The 26,438-nt window shown below is 38.5% G+C and overlaps 1 protein-coding gene across 1 annotated transcript in view; it reads right to left on the bottom strand.

Annotated features, from left to right (window-relative positions):
• The window catches only part of SNTG1 (syntrophin gamma 1), a 339,457-nt gene that overhangs the window by 305,938 nt on the left and 7,081 nt on the right, over positions 1-26,438 (bottom strand). The window contains exon 2 of the mRNA XM_077163302.1: positions 15,457-15,591. Coding sequence (XP_077019417.1) covers positions 15,457-15,591 — 135 coding nt within the window. The remainder of the gene's footprint in view (positions 1-15,456; positions 15,592-26,438) is intronic.

The following is a 26,438-nucleotide window of genomic DNA, read 5'->3' as shown; positions in this document are numbered from 1 at the left end:
TTTTTTTACTTCAGTTGTTGTAGTATTTCACTTCAGTATTTCTATTTGGTTCTTTTCTAAATTTTTTTCTTTAATGAGATTCTCATATTGTTTATTTATCATTGTCCTGGTATCCTTTAGTTCATCTGTGTTTTCCTTTATCTTTTGAGCATATTAAATTTGTATATATATTTGAGTCTGTGTCTGTTCTGTTCAAATGCTTCTCTTTTTTTATTCATTGTTTCTAAATTTTTATAATGTCATCTGCATGGATCATCATTTCCTCTTCCTTTGTTTGTCTTGCAATCTTTTCTTGCACAACACACATTTTAATATGTACAGTTATGTCTTACATATGTGTTAACTCTGTAATTTAGTCCCTGAATTGTTTGATCCTTATATTTGTATCCAGCAAAGAAATTGACAGGGATTGTATTGAGTGCCAGAACCAACAAAAGCAAAGTAATACAAAAGAACCCTTTTCACAGTCTTTGCAAATTGGCTCTGTGTTGTCCAGTGCTCTCATTGCAGTTTAGCTCTCCTATCAAGATTAGTCTTAGTTGCAAGTGCCAGGTCCTTTCAGTGTCTCCTGAGCCTGGGCTTGCCTTAGGAATTCCTGAATCTACAGGAATCAAGTGTCCCCTCTACTCCCTATGAAACAGACTACTTCCCCCACCAGTACACTTTTTTCTATATTTTGTCTTAAAGCCATTAATTTTTTGCCTGAATCCATTTCAACCAAATTGGTCTGTTTTAATTGTCCACAAGCTACTTCTTCCTGAAGGCAGACTCTGGAAGGGTAAGTCTAAGACATGTTTCATGGCTCATTCTTTCATGCTGCCACCTAATAGATCACTGCCAATGTAAAGGCACACTTATATGCTGGTTGGTAGAACTGTCTAAAAGAAAAGAGATATTTGATGTTGGAGTTTATGCAGTGGCAAATTGCTGAATCAATGTCTTTGGAGAAGAACATAAGAATTGGATTTAGTGCATGATGAGATGGTTTGATCTCAAATGGAGAAAAGACATCATCTATGAAAAGAGATGGCACATCTACAGGCAGGTAGATAGAAGTTGTGGTGGTAGTAATGTTTTCATTGCTTCACTGCTTCTTTTTCAATGGACTGGGAAACAAGGTCACCACCTAAGAGTGAGAATAGGAGAGAAGTTACTGGATGTTTGAGGAGAGAAGAAATGATATGATGTATTCATCTATGGGAGTGGGAGAGTAAACTGACTAAGGATATGTCATAAGATAAAATAATCTAAAATATTGGAATAGTGGGGAAGTCAAGTAGGGTTAGCATTCTGTATGAGCCACTTATCACAGAGGCATTTCCACTGAGTTGTATAAATCATCCCTTTAATTTTATCAATACTACCTAGAAATGAGTCTCATTACGTGGAAGTCCAAATGGAAATCAGATATATGTGCGTGTGTCTGTGTGTGTGTGTAGGTATAAATATGTAAATGAAATTTACTATAGTTTAAAATTATGCCACCCAATACCCCAGTGGGTTTAAAAACTCCTGGAGTTTCAGCTTCTTCTTCCATATCATTTTGCAGATGCAAGCAAAAATAAATCTTCATACTCTATAACAATTTAGAGTGTCTAAAAGTACAGTCAAGCATATTATTTTATGTTACTTTTGAGACAATACTGTGAATTTGGAAGAGCGAGTGTTTTATTCTCATCCTACAATTTAAGATACAATATCAGAGTTTCCAAGTACCATATTCACAGTCCCTTGTATGTTTAGCGAAGATGAAGAACAGAAGCAATATCCTGTGCTCTAGTGCTCTGACATGGGGTAACAGGAGCTCTGGCATGGGGTGTAGGCACCAGCTCTCACACATCATGAATAGAACTTACAGACAGTAAGACCATGTGGGCACCAACTCATCTATGAATTGAAGGGAATGACACATACACGCTTCCAAATTAATGATGTGACATGTATATAAAATAATGTACCTAAAACTATTATATAAATTATAAAGAACTAATAATATATACTATAGTATATATAACTATAAACATACCTCAAATTCCCAAACTTTAGCTAATCCAAAATCCCATTTATTTGGAAAAGTTGAACATCCTAAGGGAGGCAAATAAATCACTACTGTTATTTAATCCACATCGCAATTTCTGCTCTTAAGTAAGAATGCCTCCAATTCTTACTTGTTCTCTTAGAACCTTACAGTCTTGGTACATGGATCAAAGCCCACTGTACATTCGCCACTGGGAAGTCATGGGGATGACATATCTTTGAAGGGAAGGCAAAAGAGTGCCATAAGAACATGCCACACCCCTGCACAAAATCTCCACTACTGTCCTGGAGTATTTATTGTGGGAACAAAAAATCCCATATACCACAGATCATCACTGAAAGACTCTTCAGTGCAATAACCAAGGCACATAGTGATGACTATAAAAGGTCAAAATGTATTTGGGACATTATTAAGACTACAATGGATATCTCAGATGGGGGGGGTACCATCTAAAATAATTAAACATTGTTAAAAACTCTGAAATTGTGAAGGTGGAAATATGAAGCTATAAAGAACTCATGTTGACCCACAGCTCCTCACTATTTGTGCACTCCAGGGAGCCAGCATTCTACCCCTTCACTATAATCACTCCTTGTCGTTATTATTGCTAGTCTCCTCAATGCCGGGATACATTAATAAGCATCAGTTTATACAGACAAATTTCCAGCATTCTGTTCTTACTGCTTTGAGAACTAAATGATTAAAACTGAATGGTGGCCATTCAAAAATAACTTTTAATTAAAAAATGTGTTTTAATTGATTATATACTGTTTCCATGGAAGCAATGAGAATTAACAGTTTCTGTGGTAGTTATTTTCAAATAGGATCTCACAAAACTGAAAGCAGAATTGAGTTGTCTCATGTAATGTACCTAAAAAAAGGAACAGTTTACTGACATGGAGAGGAGGAAAAATAGAGTGCATTTTTTAAAAAATACTAAATTACTCTATCTGTGAAACCAAAGCAACTGATAAAAACAGCACTCCAGGAAAAAAAAATCACAAACCTGCCATAAACAAAAATGTGCAATTTTGAGCAAAATTTTCACTCTCTAATCTATTACTTTAACTTTTGCTGGATAAAATTCATATAAATTATGCGGATCTTATTTCACATTATTATCTACTTCATTCAGTAGTGTGTCATGATTCTTGTACTTCCAGAATATCTTTTGCATCTCAATCTATATCCACTTGCATTGAAGTATTACACATTTACCTGAAATAATTTTCCACAGAAGCAATATAAATTCTAGAATCTACAATCTTTAGAATAACCTTAGGCTCTTTTCCACTACTAATGTATTAAGAACTCTGGTTTGAAGCAATAATAATGAAACTGCTTTGCAATTAAAAAACATTAATTCACTCACAGAACGTTTATTTCTAGATAAGTTGTTAAAGAATTACTTTATGCAAAATGATAACTTATTCAGTTTAAATTGCTAATCCAAGATAATTATCCAATGTTCTTTGATACTTTTTAGGCAAGTGCGCCACCAGTTTGAATCTATTATTTATCCCAGAAAATTCATGCTCTTTAATCAATACTCAATATTGCTAAGTGGGAGCTTTCTGATTGTTCCCATGGAAATGTGACCCACCCAATTGTAGGTGGTAACTTTTGATTAGATGGTTTTCACGGAGATGTGTCTCCACCCATTCAAGGTGGAGACTGCTTACTGGAGCCCTTTAAGAGGAAACTATTTTGGGAAAAGCCACAGTGCTGAGAGAACCAAGAGAGCCCACACAGCCAGAGAACTTTGGAGATGAAAAAAAAAAAACAAAAAACGCCCCTGCAAAATCTTATGCAATGAAGAGAGAAAGCTAGCAGACGTTGCCGTGTGCCTTCCTAGCTGAGAGAGGCATCCAGAACCCAAAGACCCCAGCCAAGTGCCTTCCCAGCTGACAGAGCTGTTCCGGTTGGTATCAGCCTTTCTGGAGTGAAGTTAACCTTTTGTTGGTGCCTTAATTTGGACATTTTCATGGCCTTAGAACTGTAACCTTGCAAAAAGTCCCTTTTAAGAGTCATTCCATTCTGATATATATATGTGTGTGTGTGTGTGTGTGTGTGTGTGTGTGTATTACAGTCCAACAGCTTTTACAAACTAAAATAGCAAATGAATTAAGACAGTATCAGTAACAAATACCTGGATCCAGATCCGGGTCAGTAGTCCATTCAAGATTTTAGCAAATGTGACCTCGAATAAGCTCTGTAACTGACACAAACACACTGAATAGTTAAAAGGCAGAAGAGAAACAGGGACCACGTCTGATGGCAGACAAGGTGAGGGGAGGCAGCCAAATCACCTGCATAAGAATGAAAAGATTCCTCCGGTCCACAGATATACAGTACAACATTTGCCCATCTTGAGCTTGGTTCTGGATGAAAAAATTAAAAACCAATAATCCTAAAGATTTGTAAATGTAAATTGGCTCACAATTAGGTTTGGAATGAGATTCACTTTACATGTTTCATCTCAAATCCCCAGCCCAAGATTTCAGCTTAAAGACCATCTGGTTTGTTCATATCTGCAGGCACCCAGTAGAAACAAATGCATACGCTGCCTGTTTTACACAGTGCAGAACCAAATCCCAAAGATTTCCACCAGAGAGGGTACCAAGGAAGGTGAGCTCACCTGGGAAAATCACAGGAGGAAATAGAAACAATGATGGAGACAACCAAGGAACAAGCAAATGAGCAAGGGACAAATAATGGATTCTGATCTAAAGCGACTGCAGCTACAGGAGAGCCAGAGACAACATAAATAGGGTTGTTGATATGATTAACAAAACAGGAAATATTGAATATATGGCAGTGACTATAAACTATGAGACAAATATAAAATAGGATAGAATAACACCTCTAATAGTGAAAAAATAATAATCTAAATCAAAATTCAGTAAGTAGACTAAACAACAGACTAAATCTAACCCGAGAGAGAGAGTTAATGGGCTTAAAGGAAGGCTGAAGAAGTTGGTTTGGTACTCCACAGAGAGGCAGAGAACAAATATCATATAATATATTATATTTATATATAAATGAGATAAAATCAGAGAATGAAATCTCAAGTGCAAGGGTCCAGCATACATAGAATAAGCATCACTGAAGGGAAGAACAGAGAGAGTGTGGAATAAACAATGTTTATGAAGATAATGTCTCCCAATTCTTTAGAATTGAAGAAATATACAGATTCTTAGATTCAGGAAGTCCCGTGCTAGCCAAGCAAAGCAAATAAGACATTTTCATATAGAAGCTACAGAGTGAAACAGAAGATCACCTCAAGGATGGGGTGAAGCAGACAAGGTTATAACACGTTAAATGCACTCAGAGAGAGGAAACCTTTCCTACAAGGAACAAATAGCTAGATGGCAGACTTCCCAAAACTCCAAAACTCCACCTGGTAGCTAGTGGATCCAAGGACAACAGTATGAAACAAATTGTCAACCCTCTTGCAAGATGAAAAGGAAAAAGAAACACCAAATAAAAAATGTTAGAGGAGGTCCACATTCCTATACATATACATATCCATTATGTGGCTTAGGGAGAACATTTTACATGCATATTATTTATATGTAATAAACAGTTAATAAGAAACAGAAGACATGGAGAACTATAAAAGGAACATCAGAAATGTCTCTCTGGATGAGGGAGGAAAACTGGGTCTGGGAAGTGAACACTGGGGCCACGGAGCTGTAGAAACAGTCTACTCCCTAGCTGGTACTGAGCATACAGTTGATTATGTTGTCCTGGTTCTTTAAATTTAAATCATATGTTGTAAATGTTCATTTGTGTCAATCTAATGGAATATTTTAATGATGTAATATCTGTATAGTTATCGATAAAAGCCATATAAGTGATAAGTGAATGTCACTAAGCAATACACTGATTTTTAGTTCCTGTCTTGAAACCAATCCATGACAAAATTGTTCCTGGTGTGGAATGAGGCAGAAAAATAAAGAAAATTTACTGAACTTTTTTTTTCTGTGTAGCTAAATATCTGTCCTACTTTGTTAGCTTAATTTGGGGGGTTTTATATTATATTTGTGTAGTTTAAAGTGATAGTAGTCATTTTTCAAAAGTTTTTACTTTGTAAAACTTCAAATTTATGGATACCTGGGATAATGGTTAATGTATACTCTTGTGCCCTTTAAAATTAACACACCGTTGTCACATTTTCTTTCTCTCCCTGTAGATACTGATGGAGGTACTTTTTGCTGTACGATTTTACTGACTAAGCACTTCTTAGATTTACTAATCCATGCCTACCTCGCCGCCCCCCCCCTCCCCCCGTTGCCATCTTCAGTTTCACTCTGCTATATCTGATGTTGATATTTCCCTATCCTTGGCTTGGGAGCCATAGGACTTCCTGAATGTAAGAATGTGTACATGCCTTCAGTTCTGAAGAAGCAGACATCATGACATTTAAAATATGTAGTGTGTTTTTGCTGCTGAACTATGTTCAGAGAAGGTAAATCTCGTACAACTCTGGTTGTCCTAACTAATGCTTTCTAAATACTTCTTGATCTAATCTGCACTCTTCTCTTTCTTATCTCTCTGTTCTCCTTCTCCACTGGTTTTAAACTGGTCACCCAACATGTTCAACTCTAACTTATTCAAAAACATAAAGGAGTATCAGAGAAAATACTTTAGTTTTCCTCTTACTCTGTATTACTTTGTTTTCGATTGAAGAGTGCACCTCCACTTTATCACCTTCCATTTACTGCTCAGACTATCCTGATCTGGCTTCAAGCTTCTCTTAAAACAGTCTTAAATGGAAGGGGCTAAAGCCAGATTAAAAGAGTTCAAACATACTGTCTCCTTTCTGTATACCTTTTTGACTCAAACTGCTTTCTATATGTCCAACCCAAAGTCTTCCTAGGAGAGAATGATGCGTTTTCTGGCTATACATCCTGTTAAAGTTTGATACTGTGCAAGTGCAGGAATTCTAGAGTCATTAATACATGCTCTCTGCCCCCCAGAGTCTCATGGTCCTTAGAAGGAAGCAAATATGAGCATAGGGATGTGCTATAGATGCTATAGGAGCTGAGAGAAGTATAGAAACTGGGACCAGTGGAGTCTCCATACTCCGAAGCCTGTGAAGCCTTTTCTGGCTGTTTTGCATTCCATACCCATATATCTTTTTTTGAGGCTTGTGATACTAGGGTTCCTAAAATCAATTCTAATTGAAAAATGTCCCAAATTCAATATGTATCTTACTCCTCTTTGAAACCTGATCTTCCTCCCTAAATCTTTCCCCATTAATGGCTATGACCCACCCAGTGTTTTTTTTCTGTCTTATTATTGTACCCCTTATTTTATATCCTACTCCACTGCACCCCACAAGAAACTCTGGATGCCTCAGTTCCTGCATTCTCTTTCATAACATGGAGCTTTTTACACTCTTTCCTCTGCTTTGAATGTCTTCTCTCCAAAAATGTCTTCACAAAATTTTACCTAAAGTTTAAGACATGGTTCCTTAATTGCATCCTTTGGGAAACAGTCCCTGATTTAGAATTATTTTATTCTGTCTTATTATGTATCTACATATACCTGCATAATATCACATTTCATGTAAATAAAAATATCAGTTGTTGAGCTCTTACTATGAGCTATAGACCACATTAACTATCTTGCATCCATTAAATCATTTGATTTTCACAATTACTTAATTAGGTAGCTATGATAATCTTCACTCATAGGGTTTACATGTAAGGAATTGAAGTAAATTTGATTAATATCTGCTGATACAGAAAAGGAAGCTGAGATCACACAAATACTAAGTGAAATACCTTGCCCCGGAACCAGGAGAATTCCAAAGAACATGCTTATATGGTGGCACATTCAGTTAGCAAGTGAGATCACTGTTAGAAGGTAACCAGGGAAAAGATATGGCAATGCATTCTTTTCTTGAAGTACTTTCGTAGATATGTATAGATTAAGCAACGATGCAAAAGACTACCTCCCCCCGTACAAATTGGAATCATAATTAATGAAAGAAAAGATTATTTTCTTATATGGGCTATTTGGAAATGCAGAAACAAAATGAGAGGGATGCCATGTCAGAGACAGGCCCAGGAAAGCTTTTTTTTTTTTTACTGTAGTCTGTTCCAAGGTGGGAGTGAAGCCACATTTCAAACTAAATAAATTAAAAACCTGGACTGATGAACGATAGCTGTTAATGAGGCATTACCTATCATGTATGTGGCCAATATATGAAAATCATAATAGCATTTATGAATTAGAAGGCAAATTCAAAGCATATTGTGCTGATAACATATTATTCTATTTGTTCAATTATTTGACTTACGTAGTTAGGAAAATGTTTTTATTATTGTTCTCACATAATTATCTTTCAGTAACTATGCATTTGACCAAAATTGTGTATTTTCTCATCATTTGGATGTTTTGTATTGCCTTTGAGTAAATGCAATGAGCTGCTAAAGTAATCAAATAAACTATATTTTTATCCTAAAATGAATTATTAAAGTCTTATCTAAATTGACTTTACATGTAAGAAGAAAATCTCAAGTTACAATTGTCTTAAAGATAAAATGACTCTGATAGTGCACAAAAGACAAACCCCTTTAAAAATTCTGCATTTAACAAAATGTGTTAGTTAAACTTTCATATTATCCTTAATACCAAGTGAATTTTCCTCCTGTACTTCACAGATGCATTTCAGGAGAAACCTTAGTTTCGTTTCTAAAGCGTTCTTCCGTCAGTGACATTATTGCTTTCTGATAAATGTTATATTTCCTTTCCTTTGCAAGCCTCTCCAGCTAAACAGCAAAATCTCTGCTCTGCTTGACTCAATCCAAGGCTGTTCCTGTGGTTAACCAGACCTGCTGCCTCCACTGGAGCCTCCCACAGTGGCCAACGCTCCATCCTGGCGAGACATAGGGGCAGTGCTGCCCCTGGAGCCATGAGCTTATTTTCCAGGGCAGCCTTAGGGGCAGCATTTGAAACCCTAGAAGGCTTAGGAACAACAGCAACTCTAGTGATGATGGTTGACTGTTTCAACAAATGAATATCACTGAAGGAACAACAGAGAAGTCACCAAGAACTGCCTATAAACTTGGGAATTTTTGTAAACATCATAACAAAGACACTCATTTTTTATGGGTCAAACTTTGAATGGCCTTTTATTATCACAACAAATCTAAGTAGTAAGTGCCTACCTATAATTATATTTTTATTTTAAAGAACATTCCTATCCTTTGTCTTCCCTCCTCTTTCCTAATTGCATTTGCAGTCCATTTGCAATGGCTGCATCACCAGAAAGAGCAGGCTGAGGAATGAAAGTAAAATGTAAAATATTCCTGGTTGCCTTGTTCATAAAAATAAAATCAAATGTAAATAAGGTCAGGATTAAACCGGCAGCTTCTTTATACATTTTACTTATCAATGAACTCTTGTTCTTCCAAACCTAATTTGGAAAAATCAAATGTGTTTAGGCATAAATGTTCATATTTTAAAGCATAGACTAACCAGTAATTATTGACATATGAGGCAACTTTTAAAACAAAACACATAAGTAATATGTGTGTGCATGTGTGTTACTTCTTATCTCTAGGTTGATGGATTTAAATGAATAACTTTGATATGGGGAAGATAAAAAGGAAAAAAAAAGCAAAATATCTCATATCTAAAGCTATATACACTCTCCTTCCCGGATTACACGATGAGAATCTATCACCAAATAATTACAAGGTCTAGTCAGGCTACAATCTCTTTCCTGATCAAATTTCCCACAGATAACAGACCTCAAAGACTCCCACTGTCCCACACTATGTCACATTCCATGTGGGAGTCAAGACTAACTCCAAGATTTAAAGTAGATATTATCTTCTCTCATGTCACCATCTGGGAATTATGGTTTCACTAGAGGGATTGCCAAGACCACATTTTCTCCTGCAGGGAAAACTGAAGGAATTTGTTTTATTTTGTTTATTCTGAATTCTAACAATGCCAGTTGAAACTCTGCTGAGGTACTGCTTCTATTCAAACTATATATCTGGTAGCTTTGCCATAGTGGGGATTTAATCTCTATGATTTTCTTATTTTTTACTGGCAAGTCCTTTGAAACTGCTATCCACTGCAATGAAAAGTATAGCTGTGTCGTATTGATTTTTAGCCCCAATGGACTTCTAAAAATATTTTGTCAATATTCAAAACTAGCACAAGCTACATGTGTCCTGCAGTGTAGCAGGGAAGGGTGTAGCATAGCCAGACAAGCTTGGCTTTCTGACTTAGAGTGGACACTCACACAGGAGGGTGGCAGGGGCTAAATGCTTGCTTTCTGTGCATTTGAAGCTTGAACATAGCCAAGGACTGCTCATTCTAGTCTCACCACTGCATTACCTGCATCTACAAGGCCTTGGATGGCTGCTGTCAGCTTGCTGGTACTGTTTTTAAGTGATCGCAGTGGGAACAGGCCTTATGGGATATGAGCTCGCTATGAGCACCTCAGCCGTACCTTCTCTAACAACCCATGGGCTGTGCCTGAAGAGGAATGAATGGGAGCCATGGGGGTGAAAATTCAGCTGACTGCCAGTGGGTGTCGCCATGAATAAATGTTGTATTATGGATTCATTGCTGTTCCAGCTGTCTCTGGTAAGTGGGGATGTTTGTAAAAGTTTGCAGATGATCAATATTTTACAGTAATTTCTATGTAAAACTGTATTAAATGTGTCAGATGTGCATATAAGCCAGACAGCCTTCCCTCCACCTCATCCTAATTCCTCCAGGAAGGGCCTCTACTCTGTCACAAACTCCCAGAATGCTGACTTCTGGGGTTTCCACACTGACCCTTGATGTTTCCACATTGACCCATGGGGTCCCCATGTTGACCGCCGTGTCTCCGGGCTGACCGCCCGTGTTTCCACACTGGCTTCTGTTGTCTTCAAACCAGGAATGAAGAAGGTGGAGTATTACTCAGCCACTCTTGAGCGCATTGGTGTAACGTCTCTTGGTTAGGGACACTCCCGTGGCCACAGAAAGCATTGATCAGTGAGGGTGAGGAGGTGCTATAGTTCAGAAGTCACCATGATGGCAGAAACAGGGGTCTGCCTCCCTCCTCTCCACCCTCTGGTAAAAGGAGGTGGGGTGGCCTGGAGAGGGGGCTCTGCCGTGTTGCTGTGTACTAGAGGGTAGGACAAGTGTTCATTTGTTTGGGGGTGAACACCATTCTGGGCCCAGCTGGTGCCTAGAAAGGAGCAGAGAGGGGGAAAACCAATTTAATAGCCCCAACTGCTTTCCGGGAATGGAATAGGGCCTTTGAGTGCTGGGGACTGACTGAGGGAAAACATTATCCAAGGAGCAGGTGCTACCAGTTGCTTTCCTGGCCAGTGTCATTTGTCTAGTAAGAAAACAGATACTGAAAAGGAGGCAGGGTCTACCGTCTTTCCACAGTTCTTTTCCATATAAAGGGGTAGAGGACTGGTAACTGCCTCTGGGGTCAAGACCACCAGGTCAGTAGCATAACGCAGAAGGACTGAGGGTGAGGCTGTGGGTGCCTGCCTACCAGAACAGCTGGGGCAAGCTCAGTGCCAGGACACGTGCCAGGCAGAGCTGACACCCTCGGTCAGCAGGAGCCCAAGGGACAGCAGACACCTCACCATTGGGAAGACATAGCCAAGCAATGCTGTAGGACAGGAAGCACTTTGCGTCCTGTAAACAGTGTCCTTCCCTGCTCCCCTGAAGAAGGGTGCAGGGAAAGAGTTCTGTAAGGAAGAGAGGGAACGAACGCACGAGCATTGGGAGCTCCGCTCTGAGATCATAACATGGGTTGCTTCCTTTTCCAATTTTCCAAATTTCTTTTTGCAATTTCATAATTAAATATAAATTCATTGTATTTATACACAATAGAATGCTTAAAGCTGAAGCATTCAGTCTGATCAGTTTGGGCACATGCACATACCTGTATAACCTCTACCCCAATCGAAACACAACATTCATGGAAAATTCCCTTATGTGGTCTCCCCAGACAATCTCTACTTCCCACCACTACAGATGACCATTGTTCTGATTTCCAGCACCGATTGGTTTTCTTCTTTCTTAAACTTCATATACATGGAATCATGTTTATGTACTGTTATGTCTGGTATCTCTTGCACAATATGATGTTTTTTGAAATTCATCTATGTTGCTCAATATATAAGTGAAGTCCATTCTTTTTCTGCCTAGTAGAATTAAACTTTGTGAATATATCATTGTTCAATTATTTATTCACAACTTGGTTTTGACTGAATATTCTTATACGTTTGTTCTGTGAACATATATTTCCATTTCTTTCATGTAAATCCCAAGATCTAGGATTACTGATTTATAGAATAGATTTATGTTTCACTTTATAAGAAACTATCAAGTAGTTTGCCAAAGAATTTGACCTGTTCAGACAATAATGCATGAGAATTCAGAACCACATCCTCATCAATAGTCTCTCTCTTTTTTTTTGGTCATTTCATTCTAGTGGGTATAGTGGGTATAAAGTTGTATCTTTCTGTAATAGATTTTTTTCTGGTCCACACTTATCTGATGATGGATGGATTAGGGCGTCTTTTCATGCACTTCTTAGCCATTTGCATATCTTATTTTGTGAATTATATTTTCAATTCTTTTGTCCTTTTTGTAAAAATTGGGTTGTTTGTCCTTTTACTTGATTTGTGGTAGTTCTTGATATATCTCTAGATACAAGTGCTGTCTCATAAATATATAGCAAGCATTTTCTTCTCATTTGCAATTCACTTCTTCATTTTCTTAATAGTGTTACAAGTTTGTGAAAAGCAAAATAATAATAATATTAATAATAATAACATTAATTATTGTGTTGAAGCTCACTTTTATTCTCCTTTTCATTAGTACTTTTATTTGTAGTTTCAATCCCCAAAAAAATTTTTTGAATAATATGAAGTAGGAAGCAGGTGTTATTTTTCTTTTGTATACATTTGCTTAGTTGTTCCAGAGCCATTTGTTGGAAAGATTTTTCTTCCTCTATGAATTGATTTGCCACCTTTGTCAAGAATATATTGACCATGTGGGTGTGGGCCTATTTCTGGACTGTCCAAAGAGAAAGTTTCCACGGTTCCATGTGCCTACATGGATATCATTACATAGTGCATTTATTATTGTCGTTTTCTTATAAAGGCTGAGAATTGTATAGAGGCTGAACTCTAACTTTGCTCTACTTATTCCAGATTCTTTTGGCTATTCTAGGTCTTCTTTTTTTTTTCCATGTCCATTGTATAACTGAATTGGCCATATTGACAAAAACGTTCTTTGATTTGATTGGTATTATATTGTGAATTTGGGCCTAAGTGACAACTTATCGATATTGAGTCTTCAAATTATGATCATGATGCATTTCTCCATTTACTTATTTATATATATTTAATTCCCTTCATCACAATTTCTGTAGTTTTTCAGGGTAGAGACCTTGAATGTTTTTTGTTCATTTTATTTCTAAGCATATTATATTTTCTATGGCTTGTGAATGAGAGTTTTATTTAATTTCCAAATGCTCTTTTCCAGTTATAGAAATAGAATTAATTTTGGATATTGCCCTTATTTCCAGCAATCTTGTTAAATTTGAGCTATTCTATGTGTTGTGTGTTTTTAATTGGGGGTGGGGGGTGGGATGTAGATTCCTTAGGATTTTCTATCATGTCATGTACAAATAAAGGCAGTTTTACCCCTTTTACTCTAATTGTTATTTATGTTACTTTGTCCGTTTCTTGACTTATTGCACCAGCTAGAATATGAGCTGATGTTGAGTAGAATTGGGGCAAGTGGTTATTTGTGCCTTGCTTTCAATCTCACAGGAAAGCTCAGTGTTAACTATGATGTTTATTGTAGGTGCTCCTTAGCAGTTCTTTGTCAAGTTAAGGAAAGTCTCTTATATCCATATTTTGTTGAAAGTGTTTCCTATAAATGGGTATTACATCTCGTCAAAGGCATTTTTTTGCATTTCTGTATTGTTGTCATAAGACTGTATTTCCTAATTTTGTCTGAGATCTCACTGGCATTCTGAGCTTTACTTACAACAGCGTTTTCCTTTGAAAGAGCGATAAGGTCTACGTGCATTGGTAACTTAAACTGCAACAGTTAAAACCTGCGATGTTACTTCAATGTTGAAATATTGACATTCACGCATGATAATATTTTGCTGATCTAGGCCATTGACAAATTTTTTTATCCCAGAGAGTTATATGAATCATAGTTATTCACTGAAATCATGTCTGTGTGGAACAAAGGAAAGAAGAAATAAATGTATCACTATTCTTTTATTAACAAAAAGGAATAAAGGGCAAGCCCATGGAAACTGTTTAATCAGCTTTGACAACCAAACCCATGACTCAGGATGGGTTTAAATTGTCTGTGACAAAGAATAGTTAACAGTCTTCTTGTTTAAATGTCCATTATCTTTAGTTAGCCAAGGTCTATTGATTTAAGACCTTTTGCAGCTCCCACAGTGGTCAGTGAGATGTGCTGTGAAGCCTCAGGTTCAGCATTATTACGCACCAATAAAACACTCTGAAGTAAATCTAATAATAAGCTGCAAATTAAATCTTCAACTAAATAGCTGCAGATATCTGGTGAACCCAGGGAAATGACCGTTTGATACCTTTTTCTCATGTTCGTCTGGCCATACTGGTAAAGTGATGTCTTTAATATTGTTATATAATTTGTACGGATTTATGACACAAATATTGTATCTAATACAGTCTAATCTCACTGATGGATATCTTCCACATGTATGCTTTGCATTGGAAAGTAAACCACTCAGCAGTTTCTGAGGTTGGATTAGCAGAGGCATAATAGGTCATCTGATTACAGCGCAGGCTGAAATTTGCTAGAGCACTTAGACATGAGTCCATCTAAGAGTGTGAGGAGAGCTGTTTATGCACATTCCCAGGTGGGAGGCCTTGTCCAATGGCCACTCCCCAAAGCCTCCCACTTCACTGCAGTTGAGAAAAGTGAAGCTTCCCCTTGTTGCACCTCCAACGTCCACTGAGATTCAATAGTAGAGCAGGGAGCTTGGGAGATGGTGAGGCACAGTCCTCTTTCCATCCTCTGTGGAAAGATGTGGAGTGCACTCAGCTGCTTTAAATCATCTCTCCTGATCAGAAAATATAAGGGCCATTCCAGAACCAGGAGAGCAAGTAGGAGCCAATAAGACACCCTGCTGGAGCTGGTCCTGCAGAGTTGTTCACCCAGGGTGGGTATTTATAAAGGGACACTGCTTACTTAAAACATGTAAACAAAAAAACACATGCGGCACAATTAACTAGGCTTTAATAGTAAAAATAAAATAATAAAATAAAATAAATGTATTAAGAAATTTCTATGACTAAAAATTTCTATGAAAACAATGAACCACCAAACAAACTGCTTCAACAGAAGGAAGAGCTACTTACACCAGAATAGAAAGGCTCACCAGACACACATATCACATCCTGCTCCTGGGTCATCAGAATGTCTTTAGCCAGATGCAGCCGCACTTTGAAAGGCTCCTGATTACCATCCTGCAGCAAGCAAATCCCTGTCTTTGTCTTCAGGTTAAAAAATAAAGTGAAATAAAATGAAAGACAGAAAAAGGAAAGAGAAAAAAACAGAGAAGAAAAGTATACTTAGTTCATAGGTTATAATTTTATGGCCAAATTGCAGCAAAACATAATAGGCAGACATCTGAGAGCAGGGGGAAATGTACTTTGATCAATATTAAATTTAATAGTTAATGTAGGTACAAAGAAAAAGGATAAGCATTTCAAATAAAGTAGACCTACCAGAAAATGGAAATTATGTCAGGAATTTCAGGTAAAGATTGGAATATTAAGGATTTATCTCATACACTATGTTTGGTAAGAGCTTTATTGAGATAAAATTCACGTATTCTACAACTCACCTGTCTAAACTATATAATTCTTTTTTTTTTTTAGTACATTCCCAGAGTTGTACAACCAGCATCATAATCAAGTTGAGAACTTTTCCTCACTCTGAAAAGAAACCTAATACTTCCAATTTCTGATCATCCTAGCTCGAAGCAATAATAATTTACTATCTGGACCAATCATGGAATTTTAAGCTGAAAAATGTATACTTAACATCTGTGTTAACCTCCATTATTTCATCATTCCTAGTTACCAGTGCACACTCACTCACACACACACACACACACACACACACACACACACATGCACTTTGTACAGCTGAGGGGACAAGGATAAGCAAGTGAAGTGAATAACCTAAGTTAAAACACTTGGTTAGCAAGAGTCTGGATTAAGAATTTTCTGTGAATAAAGATGATTTTAGACCCTTAACCTGATGCTGTTTCACATTTTTGGAAACGTGAAAGTAGGTTATGAAGTCTTTTGAAATTGTACATAGCCTTGAACCAGCACCTTAATAATCAATAAAAGAATTTAAGAACCTTATCACTCTGAAAACATGTTAGTGTTATAATATTTACACAGATAAGAATAAATATTCCACACTGACAATCTATAGGAACAACGAGTAGTTTGGAAGCAAAAATTTCATTTAATAATTATTTAGCCTGTCTTAATTTAATGGGAGTATATATATTTATATTAAGGAACATAATATCCGAGGCAAATAATAGTAGGCTTTCTCTTGGAATGTAAATTTCCTTGGGTATTGCAAGGAGTTTGTTTCTCTAAAAGTATGCCCCATATGTTGTGTTCGCTTCTTTAAAAGAATGCCCCACAGTTTCTTTAAACTGTGTTTTCCCACAGGAAGATACATATCTTTTGACTTTCTGCAATAGCTTTGCAAAGATTATGCTGTCTTTTTAGGAAAAACAGAGGCATTTGCAAGAATAAAGATAATATTTTCCCTCATCTATGAGTATGATGCACAGCAGTTTCTCATTGAATACTGATCTATACTAGAGGATAACTCAAATGAACACATGTAGAGGGGAAAAAATGTTTCAGCATAAGCAAATCAGATTTTCTTTAATATAGATTGCAATTTCTCCATGTTTTCACATAGAAAACCACTTATGCTTACAGTGACCTTGGTAGAGGGTCAAGGTACAGGCCTGATGAGGTGGGAGGGAGAAAAGAAGATAAGATAATGCCAAAGTCAACTATAAAATAACTGAAAACAAGTTTCCAGCTTTTCAATATACAGTACATTATTTCACCATTATTTCCTAGGAGTATAATGGAATATCAATCATAAACAACATCTGTCTCAACTCAAAGAAGAGAAAGGGTGTTTTCCCCTGATAACCCCGATTACAATATTGAACACAACAAGGAGGCAGAGAGATTGTCCATGGAAAGTTTGGGAACTAACACACAGCTATGAGGCTACTTTAATGGAACCAAACGCTAAATTCCTTAAAATTGTTAGATTTTTCTGCTGGAAAAATGAGTACAAAAAGAACACTTTTGGACTCTGAGAGGGATCATTGAAAATAAAGAATGAGCACTATTGCTAGAATGAATATATATAGAAATAGGTGTTTGGAGAAATCAGCAAACAGAGAGCTAATGAAGGGAATGTCAAATCCAACTTAAAATACAGTTTTCCAGAATTTGTATATTCATTTATATTCTACAATGAAAATTCAGTTTGCGTACATAGAAATACATTGAAAACTTCATAAATCCATTAATCTCATGAATATTCTATAGCACTAACATAGACTCAGACATGGATTACACACAAAGTATTCTGATGTATAAAATAGATACAATTAAAAAGATATAATTAAAATATATAATTAAGATGCAACAGGACATCCAGCACAGGGGCATCATGGGGATAAGAATTAGGTATTCTTGAGGGAGGGAAGTGTTAGAAAACTCTTTATAGATAGAAATATGAGTGGTTTGTCATGAAAGAGTAAATGGAGTTTTATTAGAGGAGACAAAAATTGTTTTACTCCATAGGGAAAAAATGAATAAAACATGGGAGCCTAAAAATGCATACTCAGTGTGATGCAAGAAGATGTGGAAGTATGGATGCATCTTTTGATGCCAGTTCTGTGTGGTCTAGCAGAGGCCACGTGGGAACAGCTGAGAACGGGAGTTATGTCCTCAGCTGTATGATAGGCAAGGAGTTTGGAGGCTGTCAATATGCCCCAGAAAACATAGCAGTAAAATATTATGATTAGATTCATGTTTTAAAACATGGTGTGGTAGACTGAATTATATATCCCAACAAAAGACATTTTCTTAATCTTATTTTGCCTCCATATGGGTATGAACCCATTTGTAAATAGGAACTTGTAAAGACATTATCAATCAAAGTGTGGGCCCATTTGTGCGTAGGATCTGCTAAGGTCTTCTTTAGGTATAAACAAACTGAGTCAGAATGGGCCTTAATTTGTATGAGTGGAGCTGTCATACAGAACCTGGGAGTCAGTGAACCAGGAGAGCAGACACATCAGGGAGAGAGACCACCATGGGACAGGAACCAGAAACACAAATCAAGGAACCACAAGGATTGTGGCAAGCCAGCACCAGAGGCTACAGATACTAGAGAGAAAGCACCGCCCTGCTAATGCCTGGATTTTGGACTTCTAGCCTTCAAAAACATGAGACAACAATGCTGTTGTTTAAGCCAACCCATGGTGTCGTATTTCTCATAGAAGCTCTGGCAAACTAAGACACGTGGATACTGGATTTGTTTTCAGGGATATGGAAATGATTGGGTACCAGGTAGTGGTGATGTTAACACAACATTGTGAATACACTAAATGCCACCGAATTGTACCCTTGGAAAATGGTTAAAATGGTAAATATTATTATAGGCATATTTTACTACAATATAAACAGATTAAATTAATGACTAATTAATGAATCAGTGGATTTCTTACAGCAGAGTAGAAGGTAGACAGGACTTTGGAAAGTTAGCATGTAGTTATTTTGTACAGTAACATAGGAGGTGAACAGGAGCTGTGGGGGTTGAGAAGCAAATGCACTCTTTCCCACCATACACTGGAGTCACAACTGCTATAGGAGACGAAAATAAGTAGATAAGATGAACCTCAGGATGCTCTCCTGATCAAGGACGGCACTGCAGGAGTAGGACCCACACTAATGGAACACGACCACATATTTCATTTGTTCGTGGTTTCATCACCACTTACATGACACTTGCTGTGTGCAGAGGAATATTTTAAGCCTCTTAGATAAATAGTGTTTTATTTGACCAGCCTAACAACCCAGTGCAGCGGTTTATATTCCTAACCTGTTTGTTAGCCTGGACAGGAGAACAAACAGTAGCCAGGATCTAAGCCCAGGCTGCTAGCTCCAGGGTCTGTGTCCTTCACCACTCACCTTGGTGTCTGTCTTTTGGACATTCCTTAAGGGATGAGGGATGCCTGCCCCAGCCCTCTTGTATCCATCCACCACTGTGCTGAACACAATGAAATGACCATCTGCATCTTTCACCAGACAGCTTTTTGGTCATCAAGAATTTCCCAAAGAAGTGCAAATAATTCTGAGAAGGATGACATCATCTTGAACCAGCAGTTCTTCATGTATCAATGCAAGGAACACAGGAGGTAAATAAAAGAATAAGAACATATCTGGCCCTTATAGATGATGTTACCCACAAGCCATGCTGCCAAGGAGCAGGGACTGTTGAAAGGAACCCTGGAGCACTGCATGGCAATGGAGAACCTAGACCTATGCTCACCCATCTATTGTTTCAGGAGATGTGGGTGAAAGAGTTAGGACCCGGGTCTCGCTCACAACAGGTAAGAATTCGATCTCAGAATGACTCTCACACCCCCTCACTATATGCCATTTTATGCACCATCTTTCCAACTGTATTTTATTCTTTGCCTTTTGTTTCTTGTGATCTCTCTGATCATTTCCTTTCTCAGCTAAGGTCTAGCCATTTTTCAAGTCCTAGCCCAGGACTTCATTCTCCTTGAAGTCTTCTGAGACCACTCCACACAAAGGTGAATTCTCAGGTTTCTGAGCTCAGAACTTTCATTGAATAAACAATCAATCATTATTGTACCTTGGTATCATATGTATGACTTTAGCAATATTTAGTTCTATGTCATGCTATTTAAGTTCATCTTAACTATTGTCATCTCAAGGATATCTTAATAATAGATGATCACTCTTTTCAATATTGGGGATTATTATTATTTACTAGGACCTAGCAGAGTGGTTTATTCATAAGAATCATTTCAATATTCACCATTCAGTGATTGTTGATTGAATTGTTGTCACAGATTAAAATTCATTGCAAAAGGGACTAAACTAAATTATATATTTATATAAATTATTCATTTATTGAATAGAGGGTATAGATAAATACACATATTACTAGCCAATGCAAAAGCATAAATCACATTTTAAGGATTGTAGATTTGAAAACGAAATATGAGAAAATAGTATATTAAAGAAAGCTTATTGGCTGATGGAAACACAACGCTTGCTTTGACAACACTGTAAAATGAGAAATATTCAATATTTATATCGGTCTACACAACTTTTTCCCCAATTTTGTATTTTTATTTATTCTAGTTCTGCTCCTCTAAAATCTCTATCTTTAGTTTTGCTTTTAAGTAGACTTTTAAATCTCAATTCCTTAAAATAACTATAAAATGTACACTTGAAAAGGGGAATTTTCTTAAAGGATCTATATTTCATACTTCCATGTGCTTTTGTAGCAATTTATACTGTAAAATATAACATATATACAAAGCAAAGAAAGAAAAAAATAATAATAATTTCCAGAGCACACCTCAATGAGGAACTACAGAAAAGAGAACCCAGAGTTAGTCATGGACTACTGTTCCACCTATTCAGATTTTTCCTTCCAGCTGCGACAAAACACTGGAAGGTAGAAAGTATCAATATAGTGATTCAGCCCACCACAGCCTGATATGTATCCTGGTATTACGTTAAACCTCATTCCCATTTCACACTCCAGGAATTTGGGTTGTTTAAATGAGCTACCCAGACAGGTTGATTTAGATCATGTGTTACAGAAAATTTATGTTCTAGACATGATAAACCTCTCTGCCTTTATTCTCACAGAGTAGGTGAAAGGTCTACAGAACATACATTATCATCTTTAATCCTGTATTCTGATTTACCTTAGACCCAGTCACATTGGCTTTGTGTTTAATTCTAATTGAGGTCTGATCTCTATTTGGTTACTTTAACTGTTATTATATATTACTATACTAACTTTCATAACTGCAGCACTCCATTTCTGGGTCTTAGGTATCACAGAGTTACTCAAAATTCGAGGCAAATACCAATTTATATAGCTCAGTGTCTCAGAATCTACAAATAAAATTACAAGTGTTGCTGCTATAAGGGCTTACAGTCTAGGCTTTAGTTTTATTATAAGTAATTTCTAAATGACACGTTAGCATGTTTGTTGTTTTGTTTCTAACTTATTTTGCACAACACATTCTACCCCAGGTTTATTCAATTTGTTGCATGCCTCCCGACGTCCTTCCTTTTTGCAGGAAGGACATTTTCCATATTCCATCATATAAATGTATCACAATTCACCATTCTGCTTCTCAATCATTATACCATTCAGCTCCCTCCATTTATTGGACATTGTGGATAATGTCCGAAATAAGCAAACCATGTCTCTCAGTATCCTCATTTGGTTGTACAATCAGCAGCATTCCCAATTTTGGAGAGTTTTCAGTGGTTTATAATGACAAAACTGACAAACAGCATCAACAACTATTACATCAAATCTACCCCTTACCACTTGTCGGCCCCCCAACTGTCCTGCAGTTAGTTTCCCCTAGTAGTGCTGAGTGCTGTGATACTCTTGATGTCTTCCTATTAACAACTGGCCACAGCATACATTTTTACTTTTTCCCCCATGGCCCTCAACTATTGATTCTTTGTTCAATATTGAACCTTTGAAATAGTTCAGGTGACAACTTATTTATAATTGTAGATTTAATCAGTGGGATTCATATATTACTTAATATTTAGTTTTCTGAAAAATTGCCAAAATGCTTTCCACAATACTGTACTATATATTAAAATATGGGTTCAAATTTCTCCACATATCTCCAACACTTGAAGATTTAATCAGTGGGATACATGGCACTATGCATCCCCTTTCAATCACATTCACCTTCAATACAACAGTTACTGATTGCCCCACTAACTAGTTACCATCACTTCTATCCATTCTCTTGCATTTAGGTTCAACCTCATTGGGTAGCTTTTCCCTGTCTTCTGTGTACTTCTATGTATTAGTTAGGGTTCTCTAGAGAAACAGAATCAACAGGGAACACTTGCAAATATAAAATTTATGAAAGTGTCTCACGTGACCATAGGAACGCAGAGTCGAAAATCCACAGGGCAGGCTGCGAAGCCAATGACTCCAATGGATGGCCTGGATGAACTCCACAGGAGAGGCTCACCAGCCAAAGCAGGAATGGAACCTGTCTCCTCTGAGTCCTCCTTAAAAGGCTTCTCATGATTGCATTTAGCATCACTAATTGCAGAAGACACTCCCCTTTGGCTGATTATAAATGGAATCAGCTGTGGATGTAGCTGACATGATCATGACCTAATCCTATGAAATGTCCTCATTGCAACAGACAGGACAGCGCTTGCCCAATCAGATAAACAGGTACCACAACTTGGCCAAGTTGACATCTGTCCCTAACCATGACAGTCCACCTCTTGTCAACTTGGCACCTATATATATATCACCTTAGACCATACTTAATTTCCAAATGAAAACAAATAAGTACACATTTTTTCTTTTACCTGACAATACTCAACTGTCCTGCATATAACTGGAAACACATTAAATCTCTTCAGAATAGGGTGCAAATCCTTGGGCAACATTCATTCTTAAACTTGATATCTTACAACTTAAATAGTATAACACAAACAAAACAGCATTACAGTCCTCGTTTCTGTAACTGATAACATGGTCGAAGTTCATATTTATCACTACCTTCTTCCACTACCCATTCCATGTTCCCTTTCCCCTCAGCAAGCACTTCACCTGGCCGTGGTTCTTTGCCTGGTGGGGTGACCCAAACCTTCATTCCTGAAGTCTCAGAACCATTAGTGGTCCTGCCTGGATTGTGTTGTTGCAGTTTTCCATTGATTTTAATCACAGGGCATGGTAGTACTAATAGACGCCCCAGGGGATCTCCTATATTCCAAGGAAACTCTTCTTTACCTCCACTATGTAGTTGCAGTCCTACTTCCTTCTGATAGTCAGAGTCAATTACCCCAGACAATAATGTAATCCCCTTCTTGGTGTGATGATCCAGAGGCATAAGTAGCCCAAAGTGGCCAGGTGGCAATCTTAACTTCCAGTTCAGTGGTATCACTGTTGTTTCTCCTGGAGAAAGCACACCCCGTTTTGGAACTAAAACCTGTAGACCACCAGAACTCAGGGTAGCAGGGACAGGAAGCAAAAATTTTCTTAGTGGATCACTAGGAGTAATAGTGAGTGGCACCACACCCATTTCCACCCCTTGGTTCCTGGACCCATGGATCCTGGCTATGGGAGAAACAGCACCATACAGCAGACGCTGATTCAGAGCATACACAGCTTCCTGAAGAACATTACCCCAGCCTTTCAAGTTTTTGCCACCTAGTTGGCACCGTAATTGAGTTTTCAAAAGGCCATTCCACCGTTCTATCAATCCAGCTGCTTCTGGATGATGGGGAACATGGTAAGACCAGAGGATTCCGTGAGCATGTGCCCATTCCCGCACTTCATTTGCTGTGAAGTGTGTTCCTTGATCCGAAGCAATGCTATGTGGAATACCATGACGATGGATAAGGCATTCTGTAAGCCCACGGATGGTAGTTTTGGCAGAAGCATTGCGTGCAGGGAAAGCAAACCCATATCCAGAGTATGTGTCTATTCCAGTTAGAACAAATCACTGCCCCTTCCATGAAGGGAGTGGTCCAATGTAATCAACCTGCCACCACATAGCTGGCTGGTCACCTCGGGGAATGGTGCCATATTGGGGGCTGAGTGTGGGTCTCTGCTGCTGGCAGATTGGGCACTCAGCAGTGGCTGTAGCCAGGTCAGCCTTGGTGAGTGGAAGTCCATGTTGCTGAGCCCATGCATAACCTCCATCCCTACCACCATGACCACTTTGTTCATGAGCCCATTGGGCAATAGCAGGAGTTGCTGGGGAAAGAGGCTGACTGGTATGCATAGAACGGGTCATCTTATCCACTTGATTATTAAAACCTTCCTCTGCTGAAGTCATCCTCTGGTGTGCATTCACATGGAACACAAATATCTTCATGTTTTTAGCCCACTCAGAAAGGTCTATCCACATACTTCTTCCCCTCACCTCTTTGTCACCAATTTTCCAATTGTGGTCTTTCCAAGTCCCTGACCATCCAGCCAAACCATTAGCAACAGCCCATGAGTCAGTATACAAACACGCCTCTGGCCAGTTTTCCTTCCAAGCAAAATGAACAAACAGGTGCACTGCTCGAAGTTCTGCCCACTGGGAGGATTTCCCCTCACCACTGTCATTCAAGGACACCCCAGAAAGGGGTTGTAATGCTGCAGCTGTTCACTTTCGGGTGGTACCTGCATATCGTGCTGAACCATCTGTAAACCAGGCCCGAGTTTTCTCTTCCTCAGTCAGTTCACTGTAAGGAACTCCCCAAGAGGCCATAGCTCTGGTCTGGGAAAGAAAAGGTAATGTGGCAGCAGGAGTGGAAACCATGGGCATTTGTGCCACTTCTTCATGTAACTTACTTGTGCCTTCAGGACCTGCTCTGGCTCTATCTCGTATAAACCATTTCCACTTTACAATAGAGTGCTGCTGTGCACGCCCAACTTTATGGCTTGGTGGGTCAGACAACACCCAACTCATGATAGGCAACTCAGGTCTCGTGGTAACTTGGTGGCCCATGGTTAAGTGTTCAGTCTCTACTAAGGCCCAGTAGCAGGCCAAAAGCTGTTTCTCAAAAGGAAAGTAGTTATCTGCAGCAGATGGTAAGGCTTTGCTCCAAAATCCTAACGGTCTGCATTGTGATTCTCCTATAGGGGCCTGCCAAAGGTTCCAGACAGCATCTCTATTTGCCACTGACACTTTCAGCACCATATGATCCGCTGGATCATACAGCCCAAGTGGCAGAGCAGCTTGCACAGCAGCCTGGACCTGTCGCAGAGCCTCCTCTTGTTCAGGTCCCCACTCAAAGTTAGCAGCTTTTCTGGTCACTCGATAAATGGGCTGGAATAGCACACCCAAATGAGGAATATGTTGTCACCAAAATCCAAAAAGACCAACTAGGCGTTGTGCCTCTTTTTTGGTTGTGGGAGGGGCCAGATGCAGCAATTTATCCTTCACCTTAGAAAGGATATCTCGACATGCCCCACACCACTGGACACCTAGAAATTTTACTGAGGTGGAAGGCCCCTGTATTTCTGTTGGATTTATCTCCCATCCTCTGACACGCAAATGCCTTACCAGTAAATCTAGAGTAGTTGCTACTTCTTGCTCACTAGGTCCAATCAACATGATATCATCAATATAATGGACCAGTGTGATGTCTTGTGGGAGGGAGAAACGATCAAGGTCTCTGCGAACAAGATTATGACATAGGGCTGGAGAGTTGATATACCCCTGAGGTAGGACAGTGAAATTATATTGCTGACCTTGCCAGCTGAAAGCAAACTGTTTCTGGTGGTCCTTACTAATAGCTATTGAGAAAAAAGCATTTGCCAGATCAATAGCTGCATACCAGGTACCAGGGGATGTATTGATTTGCTCAAGCAATGATACTACATCTGGAACAGCAGCTGCAATTGGAGTTACCACCTGGTTGAGTTTACGATAATCCACTGTCATTCTCCAAGACCCATCTGTTTTCTGCACAGGCCAAATAGGAGAGTTGAACGGGGATGTGGTGGGAATCACCACCGCTGCATTTTTCAAGTCCTTAAGAGTAGCAGTAATCTCGGCAATCCCTCCAGGAATACGCTATTGCTTTTGATTTACTATTTTGCTTGGTAGGGGCAGTTCTAGTGGCTTCCACTTGGCCTTTCCCACCATAATAGCCCTCACTGCACGAGTTAGAGAACCAATGTGAGGATTCTGCCAGTTGCTCAGTATGTCTATGCCAATTATACATTCCGGAACTGGGGAAATAACTACAGGATGGGTCCGGGGGCCCACTGGACCCACTGTGAGATGGACCTGAGCTAAAACTCCATTGATCACCTGGCCTCCAGAAGCCCCCACTCTGACTGGTGGTCCAGAGTGATGTTTTGGGTCCCCTGGAATTAATGTCACTTCTGAACCAGTGTCTAATAATCCCCGAAATATCTGATCATTTCCTTTTCCCCAATGCACAGTTACCCTGGTAAAAGGCCGTCGGTCTCCTTGGGGAAGACTTAGAGGAAGGTTAGCAGTATAAAT

This window comes from Tamandua tetradactyla, chromosome 6 (genome assembly GCF_023851605.1).
Source record: "Tamandua tetradactyla isolate mTamTet1 chromosome 6, mTamTet1.pri, whole genome shotgun sequence".
Classification (NCBI taxonomy): domain Eukaryota; kingdom Metazoa; phylum Chordata; class Mammalia; order Pilosa; family Myrmecophagidae; genus Tamandua; species Tamandua tetradactyla.
This window is presented reverse-complemented; position numbering and strand designations above follow the sequence as displayed.